A 27,165-nucleotide genomic window follows, 5' to 3' on the forward strand; every position below is an offset into this window, starting at 1 on the left:
TAACTATATATATATATATGTATGTGACCCTGGACCACAAAATCAGTCTTAAGTCGCTGGGGTATATTTGTAGCAATAGCCAAAAATACATTGTATGGGTCAAAATTATAGATTTTTCTTTTATGCCAAAAATCATTAGGATATTAAGTAAAGATCATGTTCCATGAAGATCATTTGTAAATTTCCTACTGTAAATATATTAAAACTTTATTTTTGATTAGTAATATGCATTGCTATAAACTTAATTTGGACAACTTTAAAAGCGATTTTCTCAGTATTTTGATTTTTTTGCACCCTCAGATTCCAGATTTTCAAATAGTTGTATCTCGGCCAAATATTGTCCTATCCTAACAAACCATACGTCAATGGAAAGCTTATTTATTCAGCTTTCAGATGATGTATAAATATATAAATATATATATATACAGTATAAGGCATACAAAGAATGTACAAATGTTGTAAGAAATATACAAAGTACAACAAATAATTTAAAGATAATTGGAAATGTACAAAAGTATAACAAATAATGAGTTTGTGAGGGTGTGTCCAAGGTTGGAGGACTGTGTTTGTGTCCCTCCAGCCCTCACAGGGAAGACATGGTTAATCACTGGCTGTCTCTATTAGTCAATCCTCTCTGGGGATGCTGTGGACACCTACACCACACTGCATGCACACATAATGGGGCGGTCTGTAGGAAAAACATTAGGCCTCCACACTAACACACACACAGATGTATGCGAAGCTTTGACATGGCCTCAGGTATTTGCAAGCCCATGTCCACTCACAAACACACACCCTTTCACTATATAGGCGTTCATCAGTCTGTGCTGACAGACAGATGATTTAGTTCTTTTGTGTGAATCCTCTCCGTTAATATCAAAGCTGCCAAATTACCAGCTCTCTGTTTGTGAGTATGTGTGTGTGTGTGTGTGTGTGTGTGTTTTCAGGGAGACAAGTGACAGGGAGGTGGTTTAGGTCCCGACAAGCGCTTGACCAAACCATCATGACTCCATTACTGAGCCCATTGATTGTGTACGGATGAATTAAAGAGCCAGTTTCAAGAGGCACACACTCATTTTCTCTTCACACACGGACAGAGGGGCACACATACAAACAATAACACGCTCTGTTAACATATCCCATCATGCACACATAACAGAGTCAGAGTAACACTCTGTCAGTAAACCATCTGACATGTCAACAGACAAAAAAAGGAAAGAAATTAATTAAATACACAAGAAAATACAGTACACGCACTGATACAGTCACAATTTACAATAGCACTCATGTTCCTGTGTGTTTAAATAGTACATTTTAGATTTTACATATTAACCATGTGTAAACATATGAGTAAAAACTTAAAGAATAAACAGAGCTAAATGATAATGACACTGTGTGAACAGACTATGTCATTCCTACACAAACTCATATGTCAAGTTGTGTGATTTCATGTTGCAAATGGCCACGTAAGAGAAAGAGTTGGATTGAAGACTTATCTGCTTTAGAATGGGTCTGGACCTCTCTTTGTTTACTCTTGCAGACGGTGATTGCTTTGGCACGACTCAAATTATCTTGTCAGGGCAATAAAGCTGACCGCTGCTGAAGAGAGGAGCAGAGAGAGGGAGAAAGGGAGATGTGGGGATGATGGGTATAACAAATGACAAAAAAAAGAATATATAAAAAAGAATATTCACGAAAGAAACCTTACAAAAAGTACATTCGTTTTATATAAAATCAATATTTACAAAAAAAAAAAAAATCAAACAGATATTACCAAAAATCAGCATTTAACCAAAGATGTAAGAAATTCTAAAATATTTACTAAAAATTAATAAATTTAATTAATATTTAAAAAATATATATATTTGCCTTTAAATTTCTAAATTTCTCTTTTATTTATTTATGTATTTATGTAGTATATTATTATTTATATTATTAGTAGTAAATAATATATACTGTATAATAATATATAATACACACACATATATCAAGAAAGAAAGAAAGAAAGAAAGAAAGACAGAAAGAAAGAAAGAAAGAGACAGAAATAGGTGAGAGGAGATAAGACAGGGGAGAGCACGGAAAACAAATAAAGGGCCAGAAAATGAGAAATAGATGTGCAGGATGTTGCTGGACAGAGACTGGGAGGGAGGGGAGAGAGGGGCGAGCGAGAAAAGGGTGGTGAGAGAAACAGAGACACACAGAATTGTAATCGATTACCTATTTTTCAAAGTCGCTTAAAGTGTCCAGAGTGTGGGGCCGTTAAGTAGTGGTGCTGGAGAATAGGGGATGGGTATGCGTAGGCACGCAGGACTGGGGAGAGGAGAGGAAAGGGAGGAGGTGGAGAGATGTATGGGGGTGGGAGGGGGAGTTTTGGGGATGCTAACACTGACCCTTGCTAGCTCCTCACTGATGAATCTGTGCTCTTGCAGGAAATAGTTCTGACAGGCCAATATGTGAGCGGAGGATATGTGCCCCCGGAGGGACTTTGCTGCATGTATGCCCGCGTGTGTGTCAGCGTTTACATGTGTTTGCGCGCATGTTTGTCTGCGTGAGTGTGTGCATAGACTCGACCGTTAGCGATCATCACCCTCTCAAACGGCGCACACATCATGTCAAGACAAACACAACAGTGCCCTCTGAAGTCAAGGACGGGCTCATACTGAGCCCAGGGCTTTATGTAGAGAGAAGAATCAGGATTACATCCCCACTGTTTGTGTGTATGTGTGTATTTGTACATCTGTTTGCAACCTGCCCTCAAGTTACCTCATCATCTTGAGAAAAGATGCTCACTAACCCCTACTGCAACAGATCAATAGCTGCCTCCCAGACATTACAACTGAACTGCAAAACACCAGACATTCGTTACACACTTTGATAATTGGACACTGCTGTTTCTCTGTGTTAAATGGAAGGAGATTTTACATCTTTATGTCTGTTAACTTAAGCCCATTAAATAAACTGTTATCAGCGAACTGAGAGTGTAAAATAGCAGGACGTGACCACTATCTAAAACTATTTACGTTATTTGAAGAAAGTGTATAAATCTTATTCGTAAATGATTTAGTATGTGCTTATCTCCAAGGTGTGATTTCCTCACTTCCTGTTTGTGTATATATTTGCGCTTTGAGTTAGGTAAGCAGACTCACCATGTGACTTACAGCTGTAGTCTGTTGGTAACAGTGAGTTCATCCAGGATATCCTGTTTGAGGGAGGATCTATTGTCCCAGAGGGCTAAAAATAGTCGCTTTGATTGGCTAGTTCCAGATCTGAGAGATTGAGAGATATAAGAGTGAAACAGGAAGTGTTTTTTCTCTCATTTACAGAGCCGCACGTTAGAGAATGCACATGCTAAAGATGTATTAGTTACTCACAGGCAGCCATGACACACTCACCCACCCACACGGATGGACTTTTGTAAAAAAATAAATATAGCCATGTGTTCAGATGTGAACGCACGTACACATACCTACTTGTTTATGATAAAATGTCTGTTTGTGTTTGTGCGGATATCCTATAAAAAGCCTCACGAGGATTCCAAAATCATCAGTGTATATGTATTTGTTGAAACTGCCTAGTTGTTTAATTCATTGTGCATTTCACATTAACTGAGAATAATTGTACTTTATATTACAGCATCTGATGTAATGTTGTCCGTTGGTGAGTTGATAAGTGTATATGAAGTGTGTGTGCGAAATACAGTTGAAGTGTCACAAGCTCAGTGGCGTAACTGTCTGTGCGGAGCTGTGGATCTAGTTTAATGAGGGAACAGGAGACAGGAGGCCGAGGATGACGGATTCTCCTTCGGCAGAAATCTGAGCCACTTAATCCACACAGTCCAGAGAGAGAGGAAAATACTTTGAGCACTCATCTGACCCATGCTCATCTCCAAATTTACAATATAAAAACTGGGCCAACACTTCTAGGGCATTCTTACGTGGTCTCTCCAAAAACGTAATCTTCTTTTAAATTATGCTTTGGGGATTTTGTCTCTTTGTAACAGATGTAGTTAACAATAACAACACTGGCTCTGACCAACAATGGAATCTTGAATGTCTACAAACTTCCCAAACTCTTTCATAATTATAAATAAACCTCATCTTCTCTTGTTCTGTCTTTCTGTTTTTCTCTCAGGTAAGAAGAAGGTGTCACTCTATGACAGTCAGGCTCCCATCTGCCCCATCTGTCAGGTGCTGCTGCGTCCAGGAGAACTTCAGGAGCACATGGAACAGGAGATGGAGAGGCTCACCCACATGCACATCAGGTAGACTCACACATCTATACCCGCCGTCTTCTGACAGCTCCATCAGTTCTTGTCACTGTTTCCCAAACAAATGAAGCACATTGGCTGCTCTCCCTCACATAAATATTTGGTCTAAAAATCAGCAGTGAAGACACCTGCTACTGGTGTAATGCTCCAGTGATAACAAAGAGCAGCAGCAGAACAGGTGCTTTTCCACCCTATCATCCATAAGCCCACATGCGCTTAGGCCTTTCATGTGGCCAGGTTAAGCATGGTGGGATGATCACAGAGATCCAGCACAGTATCCGTCATTCATCCACTGCCTGAGGCTTTCAGACAGGCCAAGGAAGCCTGGAGAAAACAGCCCAGAACGCTACTGCTGGTACATCAACTTGACCCGGTTAAATCGCTGTGCTCTTATACAGCGTCCGCCCAAAGCAGGCAGGAAGTTTCACCCTGTGAGCTTGAAGGTACATGAGCCATAACAAGAAACAATACCGTTTGAATCTATAGGTCACAGACATGTCATAAAGCCTAAGCTGCGCATTGTGCTACATACCCCCCCTTTTTGTTTTAATAGATTATGCTGCTCTGCTTCAAACAGGGACACAGGGAGAAAGAGAGAGGGAGATATTAATTCTCAGCAGGATGTCTTTCCAGCACGAGTGTTATCCATCACATGGCGGTGAGGAGTTATCTTTTAATAATTAATAAAGGGCAGTGGGCCGCCCTCCCCTGCGGGCAGCGGCTGTGGACACTGACATGGCTCTGGGCCTCTGTCGCCCCTGCCTGTTTGATAGTGGTGGTTATTTGAGGAAATTGCATCGTTGCTCCAGGTCTGTCAGGGTTGGATGCCGCTCGGCATTACAGGCCCGTGATTTAGCCTTTCCTGCACTCCTTTTAACCCCTGCTTATAGCCGAGAGAGTTATTTTCCCAGGCTATAGGCAGTCCAATCTCTTAATACAGATTTAGGATATAGAGAAAGAAAGAGATGGGCTGAAAGGCTGTTTGCAGTTGAATATAGAGATTTAGATGCCTTTAAGTGAGTAAAATGAGAGTAATACTTCACTGATTTCATAATGTTAGCCATAACCAGACTCAAGTATTTTATTTGCACAGAATTTTCATTTTTGGGTGAACTATCCCTTTAATTGATAACTATGTTGAGCATCATTTTGTACCAATTAGATTACACTGTGGGTGGGGCTACCCAGCTTGACAATAAAATAAAAATAAGTGATCAAAACAATGAATAAAAACACTTTATCACTCGCTTTATCATCTGGTTCGAACGTGGTGTTAGTCATGGTTTAGTAGTATTTCAAAAGTTCTTGATATGTTTCTTGTTAATCTGCAGTAAAATTAAAATGATTCCATTTTAGTTAATCTACATCAACATTTGCATCCACAATACTGAACTAGATTTAGGCATTCCTGAAGTACACAGAGCAGTCACTGCATTTCTTCATCGATGCTCAGTGTGGAACTCTGGGTAACTGCTGCCGTCTTCCTTCCCTGTATACTTCCTCCCAGGCGGGGCTCCGCTCAACACACGCTAGCACACACAGATCATTGGAAGTGACATGGCGAATTTGTGGCAATTTGTAGTAAATCTCCCTTTAATGATAGCGTTTCATTCTGCACCAAATGAGACTTGAGTGCATGTAAAATGGGGAAAGCTATTTAAGATGTAGCATTAGGCAGATGTCTGAGTGGATGCGGGTGAGTGTGTGTGAGATTGGAACCCGCCGCCGCACTCCCCTCTCTCTCCCTCCCCTGTGGCCGCATCGCGTGCCCCCTCCCCTGACTCGTCCTCCACTCTTCATGTATGGAAATGGAAATCCATCATGCCCTTTACCCGTCTGCCTGCACTGAGGGCCACGGCAATCTACATATTCCCCCACCCTTTCCCAGCCTCTCCACGTAATCAATTTGCCTCCAGCGGAGCGAGGGAGATCCGGGTGGCAAACGACACGAAAAGCAATCTTTATCTCCAGCTTACAACCCCCCAACTGTCGACTGGCATTTATTCAATTTTCACCAGCTCCCTCACGCTCGCTATCTCTCCCTCTTCTCAGTCTAGCTGAATTTGGCTGCGAGAGGGGAAAGGGAAAGCTCGGTTTGTCCGGAGTGTGGAGTTTGTGGGATTTTGAAGTCAGCCGCATGTAGTGAATCGTTTTAAACTGAGAATTTCAGAATGATGAAAACAGTTTGACTGGTGAAGGTTTAGAGTTCATGCTGTATGAATCTATCACTATGATATATTATATATAAGGGAGATATTAATACCGTGTCCCAACTAGACATGACACGATACAATCTCATCATCTTGTTGCCTTTTCCCTCAAAAATTACCTTTCATCTATCTGTTTTTCCCATTTACCGTTACATTAGAGCAAGAGGTTCACACTGGGTTTTTTTTGGAAAATGTGAGAGGAAAGTGTAAGGAAAGTTTAACATTTTTTTTGACCCAGTATTTATTGTGAAAATGACTATAAAATTATTTTAAATTATTATTGATGATTTTACATTATTATTTTATTATTAATATTATAATATTTTAAATATATATATTTTAATATTTCCTTTTTTTCCTTTTTTTTTTGTGCAGCCAGTGATTTCATTTTTAATATCACACTTTTCACACAATTTCCTCAAAATGATCATTATATTTTTTTGGGTCCTTGGCATCAAAATATTTTTAAACCCTCCGCTTATAGAGTAACATCTCAAATTAGCGAATCTCACTGAGTTTTTGCCTTATTTGATTATACAGTATCTTGCCTAAAGTTTAACAAGTACAACACTTACATGCTTCCGTTTAAAATGCCAATATTTTCACTGCAATAAGCGGTCATGATTTATGTATTATAGTCTGTGCACTATAGTCCTAAATTAACTTGTTCTCTGTATTACATAATATCCCTCAGGTCCTATAGTTCAGCTCCTGTGTGGCATTTCTATACTAGTAAAGAGTGTTTTTCTGTCATTGGCCTTGCCTGCTTGTCCCACCATTGGGAAAAGAGCATTTTGAGATACTAGGATGTCCAATGAGTGCAGAGGGGGCATTTAGAATGCTTCGGGTTATGAAGTGTATCTTAGTGTTGTTGTTTTTTTTTGACATGAGGAGATGTGTGAGGTCACAGAGATTCACTGTGCCATGATGGCCGGATTTATGATGCCGAGGAGTCCGTTTATTATCTCGCAAACAGCACGCTGCCACCGATGGGGCAATTTATCCCCTCTCAAGGCCTGGTTCCTGATTTGTGTGGTCCTCTCGAAGGCCCGCTCAGGTCCTAAGTTAGGCCAACAAGGGAGTGCTCAATGTGACTGAGCTAAAGTGAGTGTTGATGGAGGAGACGTGTGTAGTTCAGCTCCTTAGGGGACAGAAGTTGCATCTCTCCGAAATGACAGATTGCAGTTTCTGTTCTGTCAAAAGGTGATGGGTTTATAGTCAGTGCTGTGACACATGATCAAAATAGATCAGCCATCATGGCAACAAGTAGCTCTTGCACATCAAATTCCATTGAAATTAACATCAGCACATGTCAGCTGTGAACTTGTCCTCTTGAATGACCATTTTGAGTCGGTTCCAGTCTCATCGATTACATGCAAGTTCATAACCAACTAGACACCGAGATATCGACCTCGATATTCGATGCCGAATAAAGAGTGGTCGATATGTGGGTTTTTTGATGGCAGATTCCTAAATTTGGTTTCCTCAGTCTTGATTACATTTATTGGTTATAACCATCTCTCACAGTGTCTGTTTTTCCCTACAGCAAGAACCCTTCACACAAGGACATCAATGCAGCTCCAGGCACACCGAAGGTAAGATGGCCACCGCCACGGAGCCATTTTAAATCATTATGTTCACTGATAGGCTCAGCCACAATTAATGGCAATTAGTTCTGTTTCATTGACAAAAATGTAAAAAGAGTCCTGTGTAAGAGAGAGTGGTCACAAAACGTCTGGCTTTACTTCCTGCAGTAATTTACTTAGAGCTTTCACTGTGTCCTGACTGCTCATTCAAAAGACCTGGACATGGAAAATGATGCCAATGTTTTTCAGTGTCATTGTCTTAAAAGGAGGAAGAAGCCAAGTGTATTTCCCCAATTAAATTCGCATCCACATCAATTGAATTATGTAGTGCATTCACCATAAGATTCACAAGAGAGTTTTGATGTGCTATAAACATTTGTATTTCATTCCAAGCATGGATGTTAAAGGGATAGTTCAGCCAAAATGATAATTCCGTCATAATTTCCTCACCCTTATTTTGAATATTTTGAAAATTTCATCGAATGGACAAAAACAGTTGAAACATTCTTTAAAATATCCATAAAAGAAAGAAAGTTATACAGGTGAGGGTGAGTAAATGATGACAGAATTGTAATTTTTGGATGAACTTCTGCCTTCAAGCCATGATTTTGAAGGAAGAACGAATTACAGGCTGATGTGACATTGTCAATGGAAAGTATTGCAACACATCAAGCATTTATCTGTCAGTTTATGGATTTTATGATGCCATGAACTTTTGCAAATGCCAGAAATACCCACCTCACATTCACCGAAGACATTCTACAGTCTGCCTGAGATGTATATTTGTACTTTATCTCAGAAAAATGCATATTTCTTTGTGAATAAATTAACAAGAATGGTGATAATAATAAACCACCCTCATATGATGATCCCTCATCCAGAGGGCAAACCCTTTGGCTCTGACCCGCAGTTGGAGAGAAACTGAAAGTATGGAAAGAGCATGAGAGCCAGAAGACACAGGAGCGGGTTAGAGAACAGGCCGTGTGAGGCGTGACTGAGCATTCTATAGCTCACACTTAGTATTCCGTAGGAGTGTGTGGAAAATGAAGAGGCTAGATGGGACGGTGGTGGGGGTCCATGATTCTCTTTTAAAAGACGGCGAGCAGCAGATCAGGCCCAGCTCGCTAGTTCTAAAGGGGATTAACCCCGGGCCGAGTTGGCCCGTCTTCACCCCTCTCTCAAGCCGCCATTGCCATAGCGACTCCATGCCAGTCTTTGTGGCTCTTAATCCAACAGGGCGAAGGCCAACAGTGGTAGGCGGCACAGTTACCATGCTAACATCCGCAGCACTGCTACTGCTTGAGCTACACGTCAGTATGCAACTTATACAATGACTTTTAGGTATTTCAAAGGAATTTGGGATTTTTAAAAGGAATTTAAACATCTGCCAAATGATCAAATGTAAATGTAAAGGTGATTTTCAAGGCATGCTGCGTAAAGGAAATTGTAATCATTATAATATAAAAGTATTATGTGATATTTATTAAACATAAATCTTTTATCAAAAATTGTACACTACCATTCATAAATTAGGGGTCAGTAAGATTTTTTTAAAAGAAACTATTATTTATATTCAGCAAGGATTCATTAAATTGATCAAAAGTGACACTTTTGAACTTTCTATCCATCAAATAATCCTGAAAAAATGCACTATGGTTTCCATAAAAATATTAAGCAGTACAACTGTTTTAAATGGATTATTAGGAAAATATTAGGATGATTTATAAGATTCATGTGGCACTGAAGACTGGAGTAATGAGTGCTGAAAATTCAGTTTTGCCATCAGAGGAATACAACAGAATTAGTTATTAAACGGAAAACGGTTATTTAACATTTTAATAATATTTCACAACTTTACTGTTTTTGCTGTATTTTTGATCAATTAAATGCAAACTTGTTGAGTGTAAGAGAGTCTTTTAAAAACATTGAAAAAATCTTACTTATCCCAGACTTGTGAACAGTATGTATAACATGTGTCATTATATTACATTATTTTAACAAATCTTTCATTATAACATATTCTTCAAGTCAGATTACCTGGTGCTAAACTTGCTGTTCATGTGTTATTTTGGGACTGTTATCATTTCTCATTGGACAATGAAACCGTTAAACATCCCACACACTAGATACAGTAGACCCATGTAAACACTTAGTGCTCATACTCGCCCTCTGGCACACAGCGTATTCCCTGAGCTCCAAAGGTTTTGAGATCACAAATAAATTGTTTCCTGACCTTGCGATTCAAAAGCATAAGGAGCCATGCATAATGTCTAATTTACCGTCCCCATAGAGAGAGGCTGCCATTTTTCACATATTAATATTAGATTACAGTTGTCAGCCGCTAAAGCAGCAACCCCTCCTCTCACTCTGATTAATCAGAGCAGATTGTAAATACAAATATTTTATAGCCGCCTCATAAAAGCAGGACGGAGATCAAGACTCTCGGGAAAGTAAGCAGTATTTCCCCTTCCCCCTTTCCTCAGTCATTTGAGAAATTAAGTCAATTAGGTTTTCAGAAGGACAGGCCTGTTACATCTTCCAGAGCACGGCGATACGTTTATAGGTGATCAAAGTGTCCTGTCATGCCGTCTGGTGTCCTGCTTTCTCTCTGTCGAAACCTCCATTACTCTAAACACTGATGTCCTGTCAACACACATAGTTTGAAGCTGAAATGGCAGTTAATGGTTATCTGTCAACAATTGTTCACATCAGTCATATTGTTTCAACACACCGGGTTTGGAGTTCTTGTGCTACACCATCAGTTCTGTGGATGACACATTTGTCTAGCGGATGGCTGCTCACCTCTTTCTCTCATTTAACGTTTGTTTCTCTCTCTCTCGCTAGTCTCTCCTGTTGTCAGTGCACATCAAACGTGAGGGCGAGTCTCCAGTTGTGTCCCCGCTCTCCTCTGATGAAGCTCACCATTCTGACAGATACCAGGTGAGACGGGAAACCTCAGACAGAGGGAGTCTGTCACAGGTGCAGAGTGACAGACTGTGCAGTTCTGACACTGAGCACAACTCCACACACAAACCGAAACTCTCCACTCTGATGCAGCCCTTCATTTCACTGGGTTTTAGCTTGTTGAGGGTGTCTCAATATGTGGGAGTTTCAAATTGAAGGGAAATCCGGGCACAGAATGTCAAAGTTGTTGCTTTACCTGAGACGTAATGAAACTGGATTTCTGTCAACAGAAAGTGATGACTTATAAATAACCATTACAAACAAAATACCTTATTTACCACCAGAATACTTACTGCAGGTATTGTTACTACATTAAAATTGTAGTAACTTGCTATTTATTAGCACCAAAAAAAAAAAAATGCAGCTAAAATGGTAAAAACATTTATAAGGTTTTTGAAGGACAACCTATATGATTTAGTTTTGGTTTTACAGTTCAAATCAACAATAACTGAATATAGTAATTTTGACACAAATGAAGTTACTATAAAGGAAACATCAATTCACATTTATAACTTAAACTAAAGGTCTCCTTGAAACCTAAATATCTCCTAAAAGTCTCCTTGAAAGTGTTTTATCCAGAATGTTTTAAAATAGCAGAATGGAATGATGTATATGCACATCCAGCTTTTCTCGTCCACAATATCCTCCATCTTATCCCAGACTGGATCTGACTGCCGGACGTATTAATACAGACTGAAATCTGCTCTGCTAATCTCCAGCCCCAGGTTTACTCAGGCTGTAATGTGTGTTCTGCTCTGATATGTAATCATCCATAGTTTAACCCTGGGCTAATCTACACTGCCCCCGAGCCCCGGATATCATCTCTGTGCTCCAGTGTCCTTGACATGTTTGTTTTCTTCCTCCTTCCCCCTGGAGCTGTGGGTCTGTGGGACATTTTGTCCTGCATCTCTATCTGTCCCTCAACCCTAGGAGTGGGAGAATTTCTCAATTAAAACAATATCCGGACAGATCTTTGCACGTTAGCTGTAAGAAGGCCCTCCTGCATGGTCCTGATAAGTTTTTCGAATTTGCCTCTAACATCACAAAACTAAAAGTAATTAAGTACACTGACTGATATACAGTGTTTGTCAAGAGGCCTTAAATATGTAATGACACCATTTAAAGAGGATTTTTTTAGAACTTCTCATTAATGAAGCTGCCCAAATGCCTTTATGCGAATAATGCTTTTTTCCTAAAATTCAGGATTATTCTCTTTTGTAACGCAATTTGCCTGGTGTGCACGCATTGGGCCATTAACATATTGTATCATCATAAAATAGACTGACTTTTAACAGCAGTTGCTCAAGAGTTTCTAAAGGGCTCTGCCTATAGGCATTATACATGAGCTGACAGTTTGAACCTGTATATATAGTTAAACTTGAATTATTTTGATAGGTGTGTATCTTTCCTGTATTTCTGTTCAATGTGACAGTCATGAAAAACACATAAATGCTGTTTTTTATGAAAATAACATTTTATTTCTAGCATATTTGTGGGGTAAAATGTTTGTTGGGCTATAAAATCTGTTACTGAATATCTGTTGCTTTTTTGTCACAAAATATCGGAAGGAATAGTCTAAAACACAGTTACACAAATCTTCATATCTTACAAGAAATTTACAATGTTCATAAGACAAAAAGAAATGACTGAAATAATCTCAAACAAATACATTTCCTTTTTATTATGAACAGTTCATTGTCCCAGAAAAAGAAAACTATTGAACGAAGCATAGTTTTTAAGCCAGAAGAGTTTGTTGAGACCTCTTAAACGTCAAATGAATCGAGCAGCACAGATCATATGCGTTATTTACATACTGCTGCGCCTCATGGCGACAGAAAGAACTGCAACGGTTGCTACTTTTGACGCTGACGTGACGGTCACGTGACCGGTAGAAATATGGCGGCGATGGCGGGGTGAAAAACGAACTAGTAAGCCTAACATTTTCAATCCTTCTTCATCCTTCGTAAATTGATTATTGAGTCTCATATCGGGGTTTTGGAGGAGAGTTATCCGGGCTTCATGCTTTAGTAAACCAAATGAGTTTGGAGAGTTGTGGCGTTTGCAATGGAAGAGGATTTGCAGAACATTGGCAAGAGAGAAGTAGGTTTGTTTACATTCAGACATCAGGGAACCTCTGCAGAATCCAGCGCAATCTAGTGAAAAGCACATCATTAAAGTCCTCATAAATAAATGAGAAATACATTTGAATGACTGACAGATTTTTCTTTGTTCTTTTTTTCCCCCCACCTGCAGACATTTTTACGAGTGCGAGCTAACAGGCAAACACGATTGAATGGTATGTATATTTTCTCCCTGCAACAAGAAAAGTGGTGTATTATGATTGTTTATCTGTTGACAAATGCCTTATAAAAACGTAATTGTCATCTACTGAGTAGTGTAATACTTTATATCATCAGTATAAAGTGCAGTTAATATGGAGAACTTTACCTAGTAGGCTTCACTGTAATGTTTAAACTTTATAGTATGAATTATTATTATTATTACTGGATAATAATAATTATTATTTTGACATCAATAAAAAATTGCAATATTAAGTCAACAATGTTAAATAGTAGTAATGGTAATAAATAATAGTCTTATTAGTTTATTTTAATATTTGAAGATCAGACTTGTCAATTAAAACCAGTAGTATGATCATTCAGTAGGTGTTTTTACATGTACAACAAAATGCTCATACCTGTCAAAATTAGCTTATTATAAAAACCTGACAAAAATGTCAGGTGTCAAATAGAGCAAAATTTGATTATTTGTGGATTTAATGTTGGATTCGGTTGTGGTTAGATCATTTATAATCTTTACTTGATAAAATAATACAGTTTAAGGCATTTATGTGACATTCTGCTCAGTGAGCATTACTTGAAACACTTTACATGCTCTGCAGACTCGTTTTGCTGTTAAAAACTGACAGTGAGCCCAATATGGTTATCTGAACCCCAACACATAGTCATTAGTCGGTGTGTGTGATGGAGCTGCCGCATCTGTGGGGAGGGTTGGTGTGAGCTGGGAGCTCACTGACCCGTGGCCAGTTGTTATTCTGGGTGTTGGTAACCGTCTGGCACGAATAAGGAGCTCCTCACCTCTCAGGGTGCATCAGCCAAATGCTCATCAGCACTGGTGTCTGTCATGTGGCCTTGCCAGAAGCTTGGCATCCATGTCGACCTCAGCGTCCATACCACATTTTGATATTAAATAACGTGGCTGTTTATTATAGGTGTTGTAGTTTGTAGTCAGTTTTGGCCAGCTGTTTTTGCACTTCCCTTGACTGTGGCACCTGCCCAAGCAGAGAATCTCCTTAACCCTTGGTTTTTTCATGTGTCAACAGTCGATGACCTCTGCCGGTGCAGGCGCTACGCCAAGGAAAGTTTCAAAAGTCCCCCAATCCCAGTGCCCAGAAGAGTGCCCCTAGCTCCTTGCTGCCTGCGGCATGGTAAGACCCCCTCCCCCCTTTATCGCAGCCGCAGGCACTGTAAGGGCAAATGGGGCTGTCTTTGTTTAAGCCCGAGCCCATATCAAAGTATATCACCTCTCATCTGAGACGATGTGATTTCAGAGTGAGGAAAAACTCCTGCCGTGCCTAATTAATCTGCCTTTCTTCATGCTATTTAATGATGCCCGTCTCCTCCACATTACCGTCAACGTGGCCGGTGCTTCTCTCTCTTCTTCCTCTCCTGGAGGTAATGGCAGAAGCTCCCGCCTCTCCTCCTCCAGTCCCCCTCGGCCCCATTCGCAATCACAGCCACCTAAAAATTAATGTCCCCACATGCCATTTGCAGTTAAGAAAAAGCGACAGAGACTTACGGCGCAATAGGCGCTGTTCTGCTGTGTTAAATTTCTAATTATGTGCTCGGGGAGGGGAGGGGGAAGAGCGAGACACCCAGAGAGATCCGAGCCCTGGCCGTTTCGTGCCTGTCCCGACGTAACCAGGAGGAATTGGTGTTTGGATGCAAAGGTCTGATGGACAGAGTTCACCTCTCTATCCCTATCACGTCACTGTCGTGTTTTGCAGCTCGTCTTTCTTGCCTCAGTAAAATCCATGGCTGGAGATGCCTACTAGCCTCAAGCTAAATCTGTAAAGGATCCTGATCTATGTGGGGTTTTTATGTGAGATTAATGCTGCTCGCTCTTTCTGAATGGTGTTTTTTTTTTATGGTTAGACTGTGTGTCTCTTGTGACATCCTTGGTTGTGCATATTAGCTGTTAATGTATCCAAGTTTTATTGTAAATAAATCAATAAATGTAATCGTTACCTGATATTAGATTGATTTATCATGTTATTTCTCTTTTTTTTCTTGTGCTGCAGCCCGGATTGGGAAGATGAAGCGCCGGAAGCCTGAGGAGGGACAGGTATGTCCACTGTGCAGCACGCCGCTGACAGGAACAGAGGAGGAAATGAGTAGGCATGTGGAACAATGTCTGTTCAAGGTAGCTCCATAAACCCAGAGATCTGGGCCTCCAACCTCCTCTAGAACCTTTGACTTTTCTGCCCTCACCTTTCCCTGGACATCAGCCATCTGACAAAAACACAGACATATATATATAAATGTTTCTGGGAATTAGTTTCTTCTGATTACACCTATGTTGTATTCCTACATGGGTGTCCAGGGAATAGTTGAAGGATTAGCTCTTTCCTGAAGTGTTCTTCCTCCTCCTCCACTTAGATTTGGTTGGCAGTTTTGGCGTCCTGAAACTACTTTAAATATATTCTACTATATTGTCATTAAACAGTTTCTAAAGAGGCTCAATGGAATCTGTTGTTCACACAGTCTGACTGGCTTTCCTCTTTTTAGTGGTTCAGGATGCAACACTTGCCCTTTATATTATATACCAGGTTCCTCTTAACCCATCTAATCCAGTAGTCCTTATGATACTAATGCACTCTTGGTGGTTGGATTCGGGTGTTCTGTTGCATGTGGTTTGATAGCTCCTAAAATTAGACATCATTAGAAGTTAGTGGATTTGAAAGTGCTGCTTTGATTTCCTCTGTTGTAGTCACACTTTGTGGTTTTGTCTTTTTATATTGAATGAACCGATTGAAGTGTGTTGGTACATGTTTGATAAGTGGTTTTGCTCTCTCAGAGGGAAGGTGCAACAGAAGAGGATTCCGCGGATGTTGAAGGAGAGAACGGGACGCAGTTTGAGGAGTACGAGTGGTGTGGACAGAAGAGGGTCCGAGCTACTACATTACTGGAAGGTGGTTTCAGAGGTAAGCATTTTATGGCATTTTCTTAACGTTTTTAAAGGAATTTGTTATGCTCACCAAGGCTGTGCTGATTTGAACAAAAATGCAGTAAAAGCAGTAATATTGTGAAATATTATGTCAATTTAAAATAGCTGTTTTTTATTATTTTAATCTATTTTAAAATGTATTTTATTACTGTTACTTCAGCAGCCATTTCTCCAGTCTTCAGTGTCACATGATCCTTCAGAAATTATTCTAATATAACTGATTTGGTGCTCAAGAAACATTTCTTAGTTTAGTGAAGGTTCTTTTTAATTGAAGTTTATATTCCAAGGTTGTCAAAATAGCTTTCAAAGATCACCACAACCTTTAAAGCTGTTTAAAAAGGGTACATACATTTCTTTCTCGATGTACCCCAAGATCAGTGTATTCAAGTGGCATGTGTGTGTTCATTTATACGCTAGACGGCTGTAGTCCAGACAAGGTGAGTTCTGGCAGGCCCTGCTCGGCCTTTAAGGAGTCAAAGGAAAACACATTTAGCTGTGCAATTGACCCGCCTCACCCAGTACAGAGATGTGTGTGAGAAAAATGGGCCGCTGACCCTTGGGCTTCCCCCGCTGCAGGAATGCAATTATAGCTCCCAACCTAACTCTGCTCACCTGGGACGTTCTCTATCACATACACACACGCTCCCTAAGACCCTTTTTGATGTGCTGCCACACTCATTGAAAGACTTTCAAGGGAATTCTAGTTGGTTCATAAATAATTTACCCCTTCAGATTATTTTTACACTTGGGAGGAAGTGTCAGTCATTCCTCCATACTTGAGATTTTTATCTTGGAACTTTTCTCAATGTTGGATCAGTTGTTTTGAAAGGGGTTTATTTCTTCGGTTAAGTTTGTGGAGTTGGCACTTTAGAGGAAGTGCTAAGTGAACGTCTCAGTTTTCCCCCTCACTGTTCGTTTCATATTTAGAAAAGGAGTTAGTCTCCTCCCTCAGCGGTCTTTTGTAAACTTCTGCGCTCTTAAATGGAAAGGCTGTTCGATCCCAAGGAGAGAACAGATTGCAAACCTGTGTGGATTAAGAAAAGAAACAGACTTGCTCCTCTAATGCCCGGCTAGACAGACGGTGGCCCAGATCAATTCTGCATGTGAACAGAGCCATGTGTCTGTACAGAAGCTCGCCAGCCCTTTATCTTCAGCACAGGCACCGGTGTAATGGCGATAGAGGGGGGACCTGGTGAGAAGTGACTCGGTGGCCCAGGGGGCACTTGAAAGCTCCCCCCAGGATGCTCAGAAGGTGGATTTTGCCTTGAAAGCTCAGCTGAAGTCCTCAAGCGTTCAATCGGTCTGCATTGCAGAATCCCTCCAGCCCAGGGGGAGCTAGACTGGTGAGGGGGGCTTGAAAGGAGTCTTCAATGGGATAAGAGGGCTATCGTCTCTGAAGCACCAGCACCTCTCTCTCTTTGAGGACCCGGGAAGAAAGCAGAGAGGAAACGCTTTAAACCGAACAAAAAGAGCATGATAAGGGAAAAGGGATACCGAGAGGAAGCGAGAAATCGAAGAGGATCAGTTTGTGGTGGAGGCCCGTAAGGCCTCCTGTGTCCGTGGCTTAGCAGGGCTGTTGTGCTGATGAAGAGATAGCGATGGCAGTCACAGGCAGAGATGGAGGAGATTTGGTGCAGTCGGGAAAGAAGAACAGAGGCCCGCCGCTCGTCTTTGTAAAGAACCTTGAGAGATGGCAGCTTTGAGCCCCCTCCCTGGCAGGCGTACATGGTAAATGCCATCCTGATTGGGTGAACTCTGACCTGCGACACATACTGCGGAAGTCAGATAAGTGTCATGGCAACGAGGTGGAGGAGAGGCCATGTTTCATGTCCTGTTTCTCTGGGATCTCTGCTTCCCCTTTCTTAGCTGCGACATGACACACCTGTCTTGGGTGACATGTAGATTAGCACTTAACAATCATGGCATATGTAAATCAGCTTGCAAAATGTGACTCGACAAGGAAAATGTGCTTTATGCATGTGACGACTTAACATTTGAAGGGGTCATATGATGCTTTTTTAAAGATCATTATTTGGTGTATTTGGTGTAACAGAATATGTTGACATGCTTTAATGTTCAAAAAACACATTATTTTTCAAATACTGTACATTATTGTAGGTCCTCTATGCCCCGCCTCTCTCAAACGCTTCGTTTTCTACAAAGTCCCTCCTTCCGACAAGCGCAGTCTGCTCTGATTGGCCAGCTGATCCAGTGCATTGTGATTGGCCGAACACCGCAAGCACTCGTCGGAAATGTAACGCCCCTTACCATAATCGCGAGTGTCAGCTTTCAAAATAAATGTAAAGACAGAGCCCGAAAGGGGAACAGAGTCGCGTGACAGACACAGTGATGAAGCTGGTATGTGTTTGCATTACGGCGTGGCAGAGTCTTAACTTTGATAAAGAATATCTCTTTGGTTTTGAGACTTTAGTCTTTGCAACTTCAGGGATCTTATCTATGCACAATCAGCTTGTAATACTCCAAAGAGAAAGGAAAACTTGAAATAGCATATGACCCCTTTAAATGGAAACAGGACTTGCTTTGAACATGACGCATTGCAAATGGCTGTTATTGTCATGCAAAGTGTTGCAGAGCAATACAGGTAAATACAGGCTACGTTGTAAGGGAGTTTTTTATTCATCCACTGTACACAGTGACGAAGAAGAGGAGTAAGCTTATGTCCTAGAGGCTGCCGTGCAAAGAGGCGGTGCGACGATGTGCATAATTTGACTGAGAGGCAGTTAGAGTGGCACTGACCTTTTCGGCACAGATTAGATTGCCTGCCAAGACTGCTTAACAGTGGCCCCAGCTTTCACAGTCAGACACACTTACAACATTGCTCGGGTAGTTATACACCATTCAGGTGGCCGTTTTGAAGTTGTGGTTGCCTGAGTAGGTTTGCTGTGCTTTTTTCAGTCTGGCTAGATTTCGTCAGTGTACGCACTAAAGCGGACAGTCTTCCTGTCCATGCTGAATCAATGCTGCATGACATCCTTTCTGCCCTGGTTCTAGCAAAGCATTAGCCAGGATCCATAGCCTGATCAATTGATTGAATTAACAGTGATTTTTTTTTTCTTTTGGCTGCTTACGGCCTGCCACATCTTCCTCTGGCCTGCCTGCTATTAGTGGTCACTACATTATGTTTATTAGCTTTTCCCTCATTTTTCCCCCGGTTTGGCTTTCTTTGCAGCTTGTCGACAGTGTATTAATGAAATGTTTGCCATCATTTACTGATTATGGTCTTTTATTTTTGGCTGACTGTACCCTTCCACCCCTTTCAGTTGGGTCAGAGGATTGGTAGTGTTATCTATAGACTACTTAGACTATTTCCAAGCCGGAATGAGGTGATGCCAAACACAGAACCCACAGTTCATGTTTTAATGGAGCTGCACACTTTCCTTCCTTTCTTGCACTTCGGTGCCACTATGATTAAAGCTTGCCCATACTTAAAGGGGTCATATGATGCGATTTCAATTTTTCCTTTCTCTTTGGAGTGTTACAAGCTCTTGGTGCATAAAGAAGATCTGTAAAGTTGCAAAGACTAAAGTCTCAAATCCAAAGAGATATTCTTTATAAAAGTTAAGAGTCAACCACGGTCTCCTAAAACGGCTCATTCAAACACGCCCTCTCATGTCTACGTCACGATGTGGGAAGATTTGCATAACGGCGCCCAAATGTTCACGCACAGAAAGAAGGCGTAACTTTTATTCTCGCTGTAGTATTGTTGTTGCCTCCGTCGCCATGTCATGGAGACGCTGTGTTTCATTGTGAACACGAAACTACTTGGTTTTGGTTTTATGTTTACGCAGCGCGATACGCAACGCGTAAAAAGACCGTATAAGTCATTATAATCAGTAATTATGTCCCCACTGGATGCAACAAATGCCTCGTTTGTAATGGATTTTATTGGTTTTGTCTCATTGTGCTGGGAGACGGCATCACAGTATGGTAAGGGTCGTAACATTTCCGTCACATGCTTGAGGTATTCAGCCAATCACAATGCACTGGATAGCTGGCCAATCTCAGCACACCTTGCTTTTCAGACTGATGAGCTTTGTAAAAATCGACGCGTTTCAGAAAGGTGGGGCATAGAGGAGAAACAATGTACAGTATGTGGAAAATGATGTGGTTTTTTTTTTACCTTAAACCACATAAACACATTGCATTACACCAAATACACAAAATAATGTTATTTTTAGCAACGTCATATGACCCCTTTAAATTCTGTTAAACATTTCTGACCAAGCTACAGTACTGTTCAAAAGTCTGGGTTTCAAAAGTAAATTTTTTTAAAGAATACTTTCATTCAATACGGACACATTAAATTGATTAGAAACAAAAAAAAGAAAGCAGTAAAGACATAATGTTACAAAAGATTTCTGTTTCAAATAAATGCTATTATTTTGAACTTTAGGTTTATCAAGGAATCCTGAATGTATTAAGCAGTGTTTCCCCTAGGATTACTCCTTTTTAATGGTTAAATTACATTTTATTAATCAAAAAGCATGTCAAATTAATTAAAATCATGAAACTTAAACAATTTAACATTAATTTATTAAAAGTTTAACAAATATTACGTTTAGGGCCCTATGAAATGTTTTATTTTTCCAACCTTATGTTTTATTGTAATCTATTATTGCTATGTATTAATCTATCTTTTAAGTAATGAAAATTAAACAAATTACATTTTTTGGAAAATAAAGGTAATTTAATATTACAATTAAAACATTTAAGAAATATTGAATGCTTATTCCTTAAAAATAAGGTTTTAATAATTTTAGTAGTAGTAGTAGCAGCCTGTTACGTACATTCTACTCAACAATAGTAATATATTTCTGCCAATGCCCTCAAACCGAACTTTTATTTTGACGGGTTGCCGTGAATACCTTTACATTTCTGTGTGTGTATGACATAATGATAGTTTTACTCAAATGAAACGGTCAAATGCTCATGAAATTGAAGCTCATGAAGTTCTGGAGATGTTGTTCATGTATTTATGTCCTCATTAGTGAGACGGCAGAGGTTAATATCACCGGAAGCGTCACGAGCGTTGCGGGCCGCCCCCCTAATATAATGGCAGGGGAAACACTGCAGTTTCCAAAAAATATTAAGCAGCATAACTGTTTTCAACATTGAGAATAAAAAAAATTAATGAATTAAATTTATGAAACATATTAAAATGGAAAAGTTATTTTAAATTGCAATATTTCACACTAGTACCGTTTTACTGTATTTTTTATCTAATAAATGCAGCCTTAGTGAGCATGAGAGACTAATTTATTAACAGAATGCTTTGTCATTGTTAGTGTTATCGGTAAATGTCAATGGACAGACACTCTAAGCCAGGGGTGTCAAACTCAATTCCTGGAGGGCCAGAGCCCTGCAGAGTTTAGATTCAACCCTAATTAAACACACCTGATCCAACCAATCAAGTCCATCAGACTTATTTGAAAACGACATGGTTTCTGTGTAGGAGCAGGGTTGGAACAAAACTCTGCAAGGCTCCGGCTCTCCAGGAATTGAGTTTGACACCCCTGCTCTAAGCGCAAGGTAGTCTAATAAACAGATATGTTTAATTCTGTAAGTTATTGTTGGAAAGTAATGTAAATTTAGACTGGTGTGCACAGTTGAACCCTGATTCTCTGTTTGAGGAGCTCGGATTTATGTAGCTCAGCTATGGTGCACATATGCCTTTGCAGTCACGGAGACCAAATAAAACTTAAAAGGTCTCTTTTATTTGATCACTAAAAACCATCGGCACATTGTAAAAAAAGGGCAAGCATTTGTGATGCATTTTATCCCTACTCTGCCTCTTTTGGATCCCTTTACGGAGAAGGGGAGAGACGGATCATGGCCGCCACATCCACTTTCAGTCCTTCTCTTTTCCGTCAGTGCCTTACACTCTCCCTGAAGGTTGTACTTATCCACTCCACACTGTGAGGTAGTCATCCCGTGTCGTAGCGCTTTGAGGAACAAGAGGAAGTACCATACCTCAGCTCCTCATCCGTGACAAACCCGTTCTCCAGCAGTGCCCTGACATCCTTCCATCAGCCCCGGAGGGGCCTGGCCCGTTCCAGCCTTTCACGGCTCAATCAGACTCTGGGTCTCTGCGGGCTGCTCCCACCCTTCAGGCTGCTGCCGATCCAACCTCTTCCTAACCAGAACTGAAGGACCCAGTCAGCCAGCTGCTGGAGCTTGTCTGTGCGCTCATCACTGGATTTATAGAAGTGCCACTCAGGCTGCACGCCCCAATGCTCAGGACCTACACCCTGACAGGCACCTGACACAACTCCCATTCAGACTGTCTCTGATGGCTCCATCTGGGCCCAGAGTACCAGGCTCCTTGCTTGTCTGCAGTAATCTGGTTCTGCTCACAGCTAGAACAGGCCTTTCTAATTGGGGTTTCTCTGGCATGACAAACCTGTCCTGGATTGGGACTGTTACAGTTGGAGTGACAAATTTATTGTAATGTATAATGTGTATTATTAAATGCGACAGAATTTAAACCCAAATTTCATTTACTGATGACTCTTATTCCTCTCCTCCCTCTTTTTAGGAACAGGCTTTGCCATGTGTAGCGCGAAGGAGAGCCATGACAGTGATGCAGACCTGGATGTGGATGGAGATGACACACTGGAGTATGGCAAAGCCCAGTATCCTTGATTAGTCGTCTTGAGACATCTTGCTCTTCAGTGGCACTGTAGTAGGCACGGAAACAGTAACTGAAATTAGATGCATTTGTTCCTTAACTCAAGGTTTCAGGTACACTGAAGCAGACATCATTCCTTGTTCTGGAGAGGACCAGGGAGAGGCCAAAGAACGTGAGGCACTGCGTGGGGCTGTTTTGAAGTAAGCTGAAATGATTTCATCACAGACTTTAAAACGACAAATAACAAATCTGTAGACTTGGCCCTTATGCTAAATTTCTGTTTTTTTTTTTGTTTTTTTTTTATAGTGGTGGTGTGCCGTCCAATAGAATAACACCAGAGTTCTCAAAATGGGCCAGTGATGGTGAGTTGGCCTCCAAATAATTGCTGTTCTTTTGAACTTTCTGTTCATCAGAGAATCCTGAAAAATAAAATGTTTTGTGGTGTATTAAATATAGTAAACGTAATATTTTAAATCAGATTTTATATATTAACTCAAATATGTATTAAAATAGTAATGTTATTTTAAATTGTAATAACATGTCGCAGTATTACTGTTTTTGCTGTGTTTTTGGTCAAATAAATGGTTAAAAAGAACAAAAAACAAACATTTGCGCAATAAGTATTTTTGTAGTTGTGTTTTAAAGTATTTAATTTGTGTGCATTCAATCTGATTAAAAAAAATAAAAATTAGGAAGCTTTTTTGTCTATATATTTGAGTTAGATTGTTATAAAATGAAACGTTGCTTTTGTTGGCCCTCATTCATTATATATGTTCTGTTTGTCTATTTTTGCAGAAATGCCATCCACCAGTAATGGCGAGAGCAGCAAACAGGAGCCAAGCTCTTCATCTTTGTCCTCCACACCGAGGACCTGTAAAAACAGCGAGATCGAGAAGTGAGTACAAACACACACCTGTCCGTAGTGGCAGTATGTTTGCTGGTGTATTGGGGTGAGATTAGTTTGTGTAGGGACTGCAAGATCATAAATGATGCATTTAGTGTGCTCATCTCTCCGGAGCATGCTTGATCACAGGGAGTGGCCCAGAGTATTGATCCCAGGCAGCTGAGCCTTGTCTGGGCTTGACTCGCCGCACAGCCCGGGAATGCTAATATCCCTTTAGCCATTTCCATACTACAGCTTTTCACTGCAGGAATTGTGCAATATATTGATCTCTTATTGCGAGAGGTGAAGCCAGATAAAGTGAAATTGTTGGCAACACAGCTCTCAGATGCTTCAAATAAGCATGTTAATGGAAGAAAAAGTGTTCATGTGACCTGAAACTTATACTATCTGTATTACCTACAAATGTTATTTAAAGAGAACCGTCTTGCAAATAAAAGTGTACCATCAAACAACAAGGGAGCACAGAGAAAGTGAGATGAATCCTTGCACTCCACTGAGATAGAAAACAAGATGGAGGGAGTGTAGCAGGCAGCCTCCAGCCGCAGATAAATTTGAATAACCTGAGTGGGTGAAAGGCCGGCCCCTGTAATTCCCTCATCTCTGTGTCCTCATCCATATTCCCCGACAAGTGATCCTTCTAAACTCTCCTCCCACTTGCGTGCGTGGGGGCCCAGCCCCAGTGAATGGGTAATTGGGGTCAGAGCGCAGCTCCTGGTAGAAGAGGGGCTTATTGGCACGGTGGCGGTGCGACTGTCCTGGTTTGATCCCCCCTGCTGTCTAGAGCTGGACCAGGGTTAACATGTTAGCCACAGACATACCTCACTCTGCCTACCCAACAGCGGGAACACAGCTGTCAGTCCACATGACCCGTGTCCTGTCTCTATCCTTGTTTAATCCCACTATGCAGGGTTGTCCAAGGCAGTGTCAATTTTTAGTTTGTAGTGTGGTTAGTGATGGGCAACGATTAATTGCATCCAAAATAAAGGTTTTTGTGTACATAATATGTGTAATGTGTATATTATGTATATATAAATACACACACATGCATGTATATATTTAAGAAAAATATGTTGTTTATATATTAAATATATTTATATATAATATAAATTATATGATTATAAATATATACATGTAAATATTTTCAATATATATACTGTATGTGTGTCTTTATTTGTACATAATGAATATACACAGTACACACAGATATATAAACAAAAACTTTTATTTTGGATGTGATTAACCACAATTTATCATTGCCCAGCACTACTTTCAATCAGGAGATATTTTAGTTCGCATTAATTGATTAATGATAGATTTTTTTCTGAAAAAAGAAAACATCTATTACTTTTTTCAGAAAACAAAAAAAGTCACGTGTTTGTTCTTAGTTTTTTTGGTTGAAGGTGTCAGAAGTGTTTAAATATTATCTAATTGCATGGGAGACTATATATATATATATATATATATATATATATATATATATTAATTTCAATAATTTTTACTTTGATTTATACGTTTTTTTATATATTTTTGTCCATTTTAGTGTTTTAAAAATACATGTTTTTGTTTTTATATAGACTTATTATATTTATGTTTACATTTTCACCAACACAATTTTTATTTTTTAATAACGAGAACATTCCTGAGTATTTCTAAAATGCACCCCCGCAATTCATCGTCCTCTCTGTTTTGTCTCTTGTCTCCTCTGAGCCTTCTTCTCTAGGGAGAGTCTTCTAGTGTAGCTGAATCAATCTTGTGCGGGCGGCCATCACGGGGCCCCATATTAAATATCAGGGGCAGATAACTAGTGAATAAGCACAGCAGACCCCAAGCAATTGATTTTTCTCGTCAGCACGTTGTGAGCACGTTCTTCTCACCCATCTCCAGTCAAGTGTGCGTCTGCGAATGACTTCATCTGTAGCGCAAGCTTGATGTCAGCTCCGGTCTGCAATTGAAATCGCGTTTGTTAACCACGTTTATCACGACCAGCGGTTAAAAGCGTGACTTTGCACACAGTTGCTTGATAGGTTTATGACTGAGTGTGTGGAAATGAATGTTAGTGGATGATGTTATGAACAGTGTGTCTCTGTCCGAGCATGGGTGTGCAAGTAGGAGGATGAAAATGGACAGAATGGGATTCCTAAGTGGAGCTGCAGGAGCGTGACAGCTTAGATTGATTCATTGCTTTCCTCCGTAGAGACTTGCTCACTTTCGCCCACCGTTTAGACTAGCCGTAGCATTGTATCGGGGGGCATTAAGTGTTTTAGCCGACCGGGGTATGAATCACTGCAGCTGTTTGATGTCATAGAGAAGAGCGAGCAATGAGCACAACCCACCCGTTTTATTAGCTTAGCGCTTAGCTCCAGACGTGACACACACTCGTTTATTTAATATCGCTCGCAATATTTCTCCCAGTCTGTGCCCGTCCTCCTCGGCCCTCCGTCTGAATCTATCCATCTCTCCCCGACAGTAGAGCCCTCTCCTCCGAAGAGCACCTCTCCTTTTTCCTTTTGCTGATTTGATCAGGTATCACAGGATGTTGCGCGATATTGTCTTATGAAAGGGGCCGGGGAGATAAATCTCAATGATGATATCATTAATCAAATCCTGAGGGGTCATGAGAAGGGGGAGGGAGTGAAACACAAGGCAGTTGCTTTAGCTTTTGTATTTTAGCATCACAAAAATTACGTACCTGTGGTTTTTTCTTTTCTTCATGGTGTGCGTCAAATGAATGAAGCATGCAAATTTACGGGAATGACTGTGCCATTGTTTAATTTCCAATTTCCTGAAGTGAGGGGTCTTAATCTGAGCGAGCTTTAAAGAGGCCACATAAGGAGCTTAAATCATTTCATTCCACTTTCAGCCTGAAAACAATCCCAAGCCCACTGTTTGTAAAACACATGCATTTCAATCTGCAATGAAAATGAGACTTGTCCCCTTTAGTTACAGTGATTCATTGTGGATTGTGTTTGTGTGTGTGTGCGTGTATGTGTGTTGGAGTAAGAGGGTGAGCGTGTTACTGTGTCATGAGTTGTGTAAATTGTATACATGTGTGTCTTCGTAAGGCAGAGGGGGCTGATGAATTCTCCAAGCTCTCCTGTGCCCAGATGGGTAATGATCTCTGGGTACAGGGGTCGCCTCTGTCCCCGCTCATTCTGCACATGATAAATGAGGGCTTCTTTGCCACCCGTGTGATTGCAGCCAAATTTCATGCTCAACTTGAAACAGCAGAATTTTTTGGTGTACCTCCACAATAATTAAATTTTATTTTCAAATTCATTGATGATGACTTAGTTTTTTTTTTTTCTTTTTTTTTTTTTAAACCAGCCACCTTTTTTTTT

General features: G+C 40.4%; 1 protein-coding gene across 7 annotated transcripts in view; it reads left to right on the plus strand.

Moving 5' to 3' along the window:
- LOC107657453 (E3 ubiquitin-protein ligase RNF220-like) overlaps positions 1–27,165 on the plus strand; it is a 133,709-nt gene that overhangs the window by 93,990 nt on the left and 12,554 nt on the right. For 2 of the 7 annotated variants that reach the window (XM_016445538.1, XM_016445541.1), the window contains exons 3-13: positions 4,132–4,261; positions 8,024–8,072; positions 10,908–11,003; positions 13,281–13,323; positions 14,371–14,475; positions 15,349–15,470; positions 16,125–16,251; positions 22,831–22,927; positions 23,037–23,123; positions 23,230–23,285; positions 23,719–23,818. In XM_016445538.1, coding sequence (XP_016301024.1) covers positions 4,132–4,261; positions 8,024–8,072; positions 10,908–11,003; positions 13,281–13,323; positions 14,371–14,475; positions 15,349–15,470; positions 16,125–16,251; positions 22,831–22,927; positions 23,037–23,123; positions 23,230–23,285; positions 23,719–23,818 — 1,012 coding nt within the window. The remainder of the gene's footprint in view (positions 1–4,131; positions 4,262–8,023; positions 8,073–10,907; positions 11,004–13,280; positions 13,324–14,370; positions 14,476–15,348; positions 15,471–16,124; positions 16,252–22,830; positions 22,928–23,036; positions 23,124–23,229; positions 23,286–23,718; positions 23,819–27,165) is intronic. The other 5 variants (XM_016445540.1, XM_016445543.1, XM_016445542.1 and 2 more) reach the window with 3 other exon arrangements.

Source organism: Sinocyclocheilus anshuiensis, unplaced genomic scaffold (genome assembly GCF_001515605.1).
Source record: "Sinocyclocheilus anshuiensis isolate Anshui unplaced genomic scaffold, SAMN03320099.WGS_v1.1 scaffold155, whole genome shotgun sequence".
NCBI lineage: Eukaryota > Metazoa > Chordata > Actinopteri > Cypriniformes > Cyprinidae > Sinocyclocheilus > Sinocyclocheilus anshuiensis.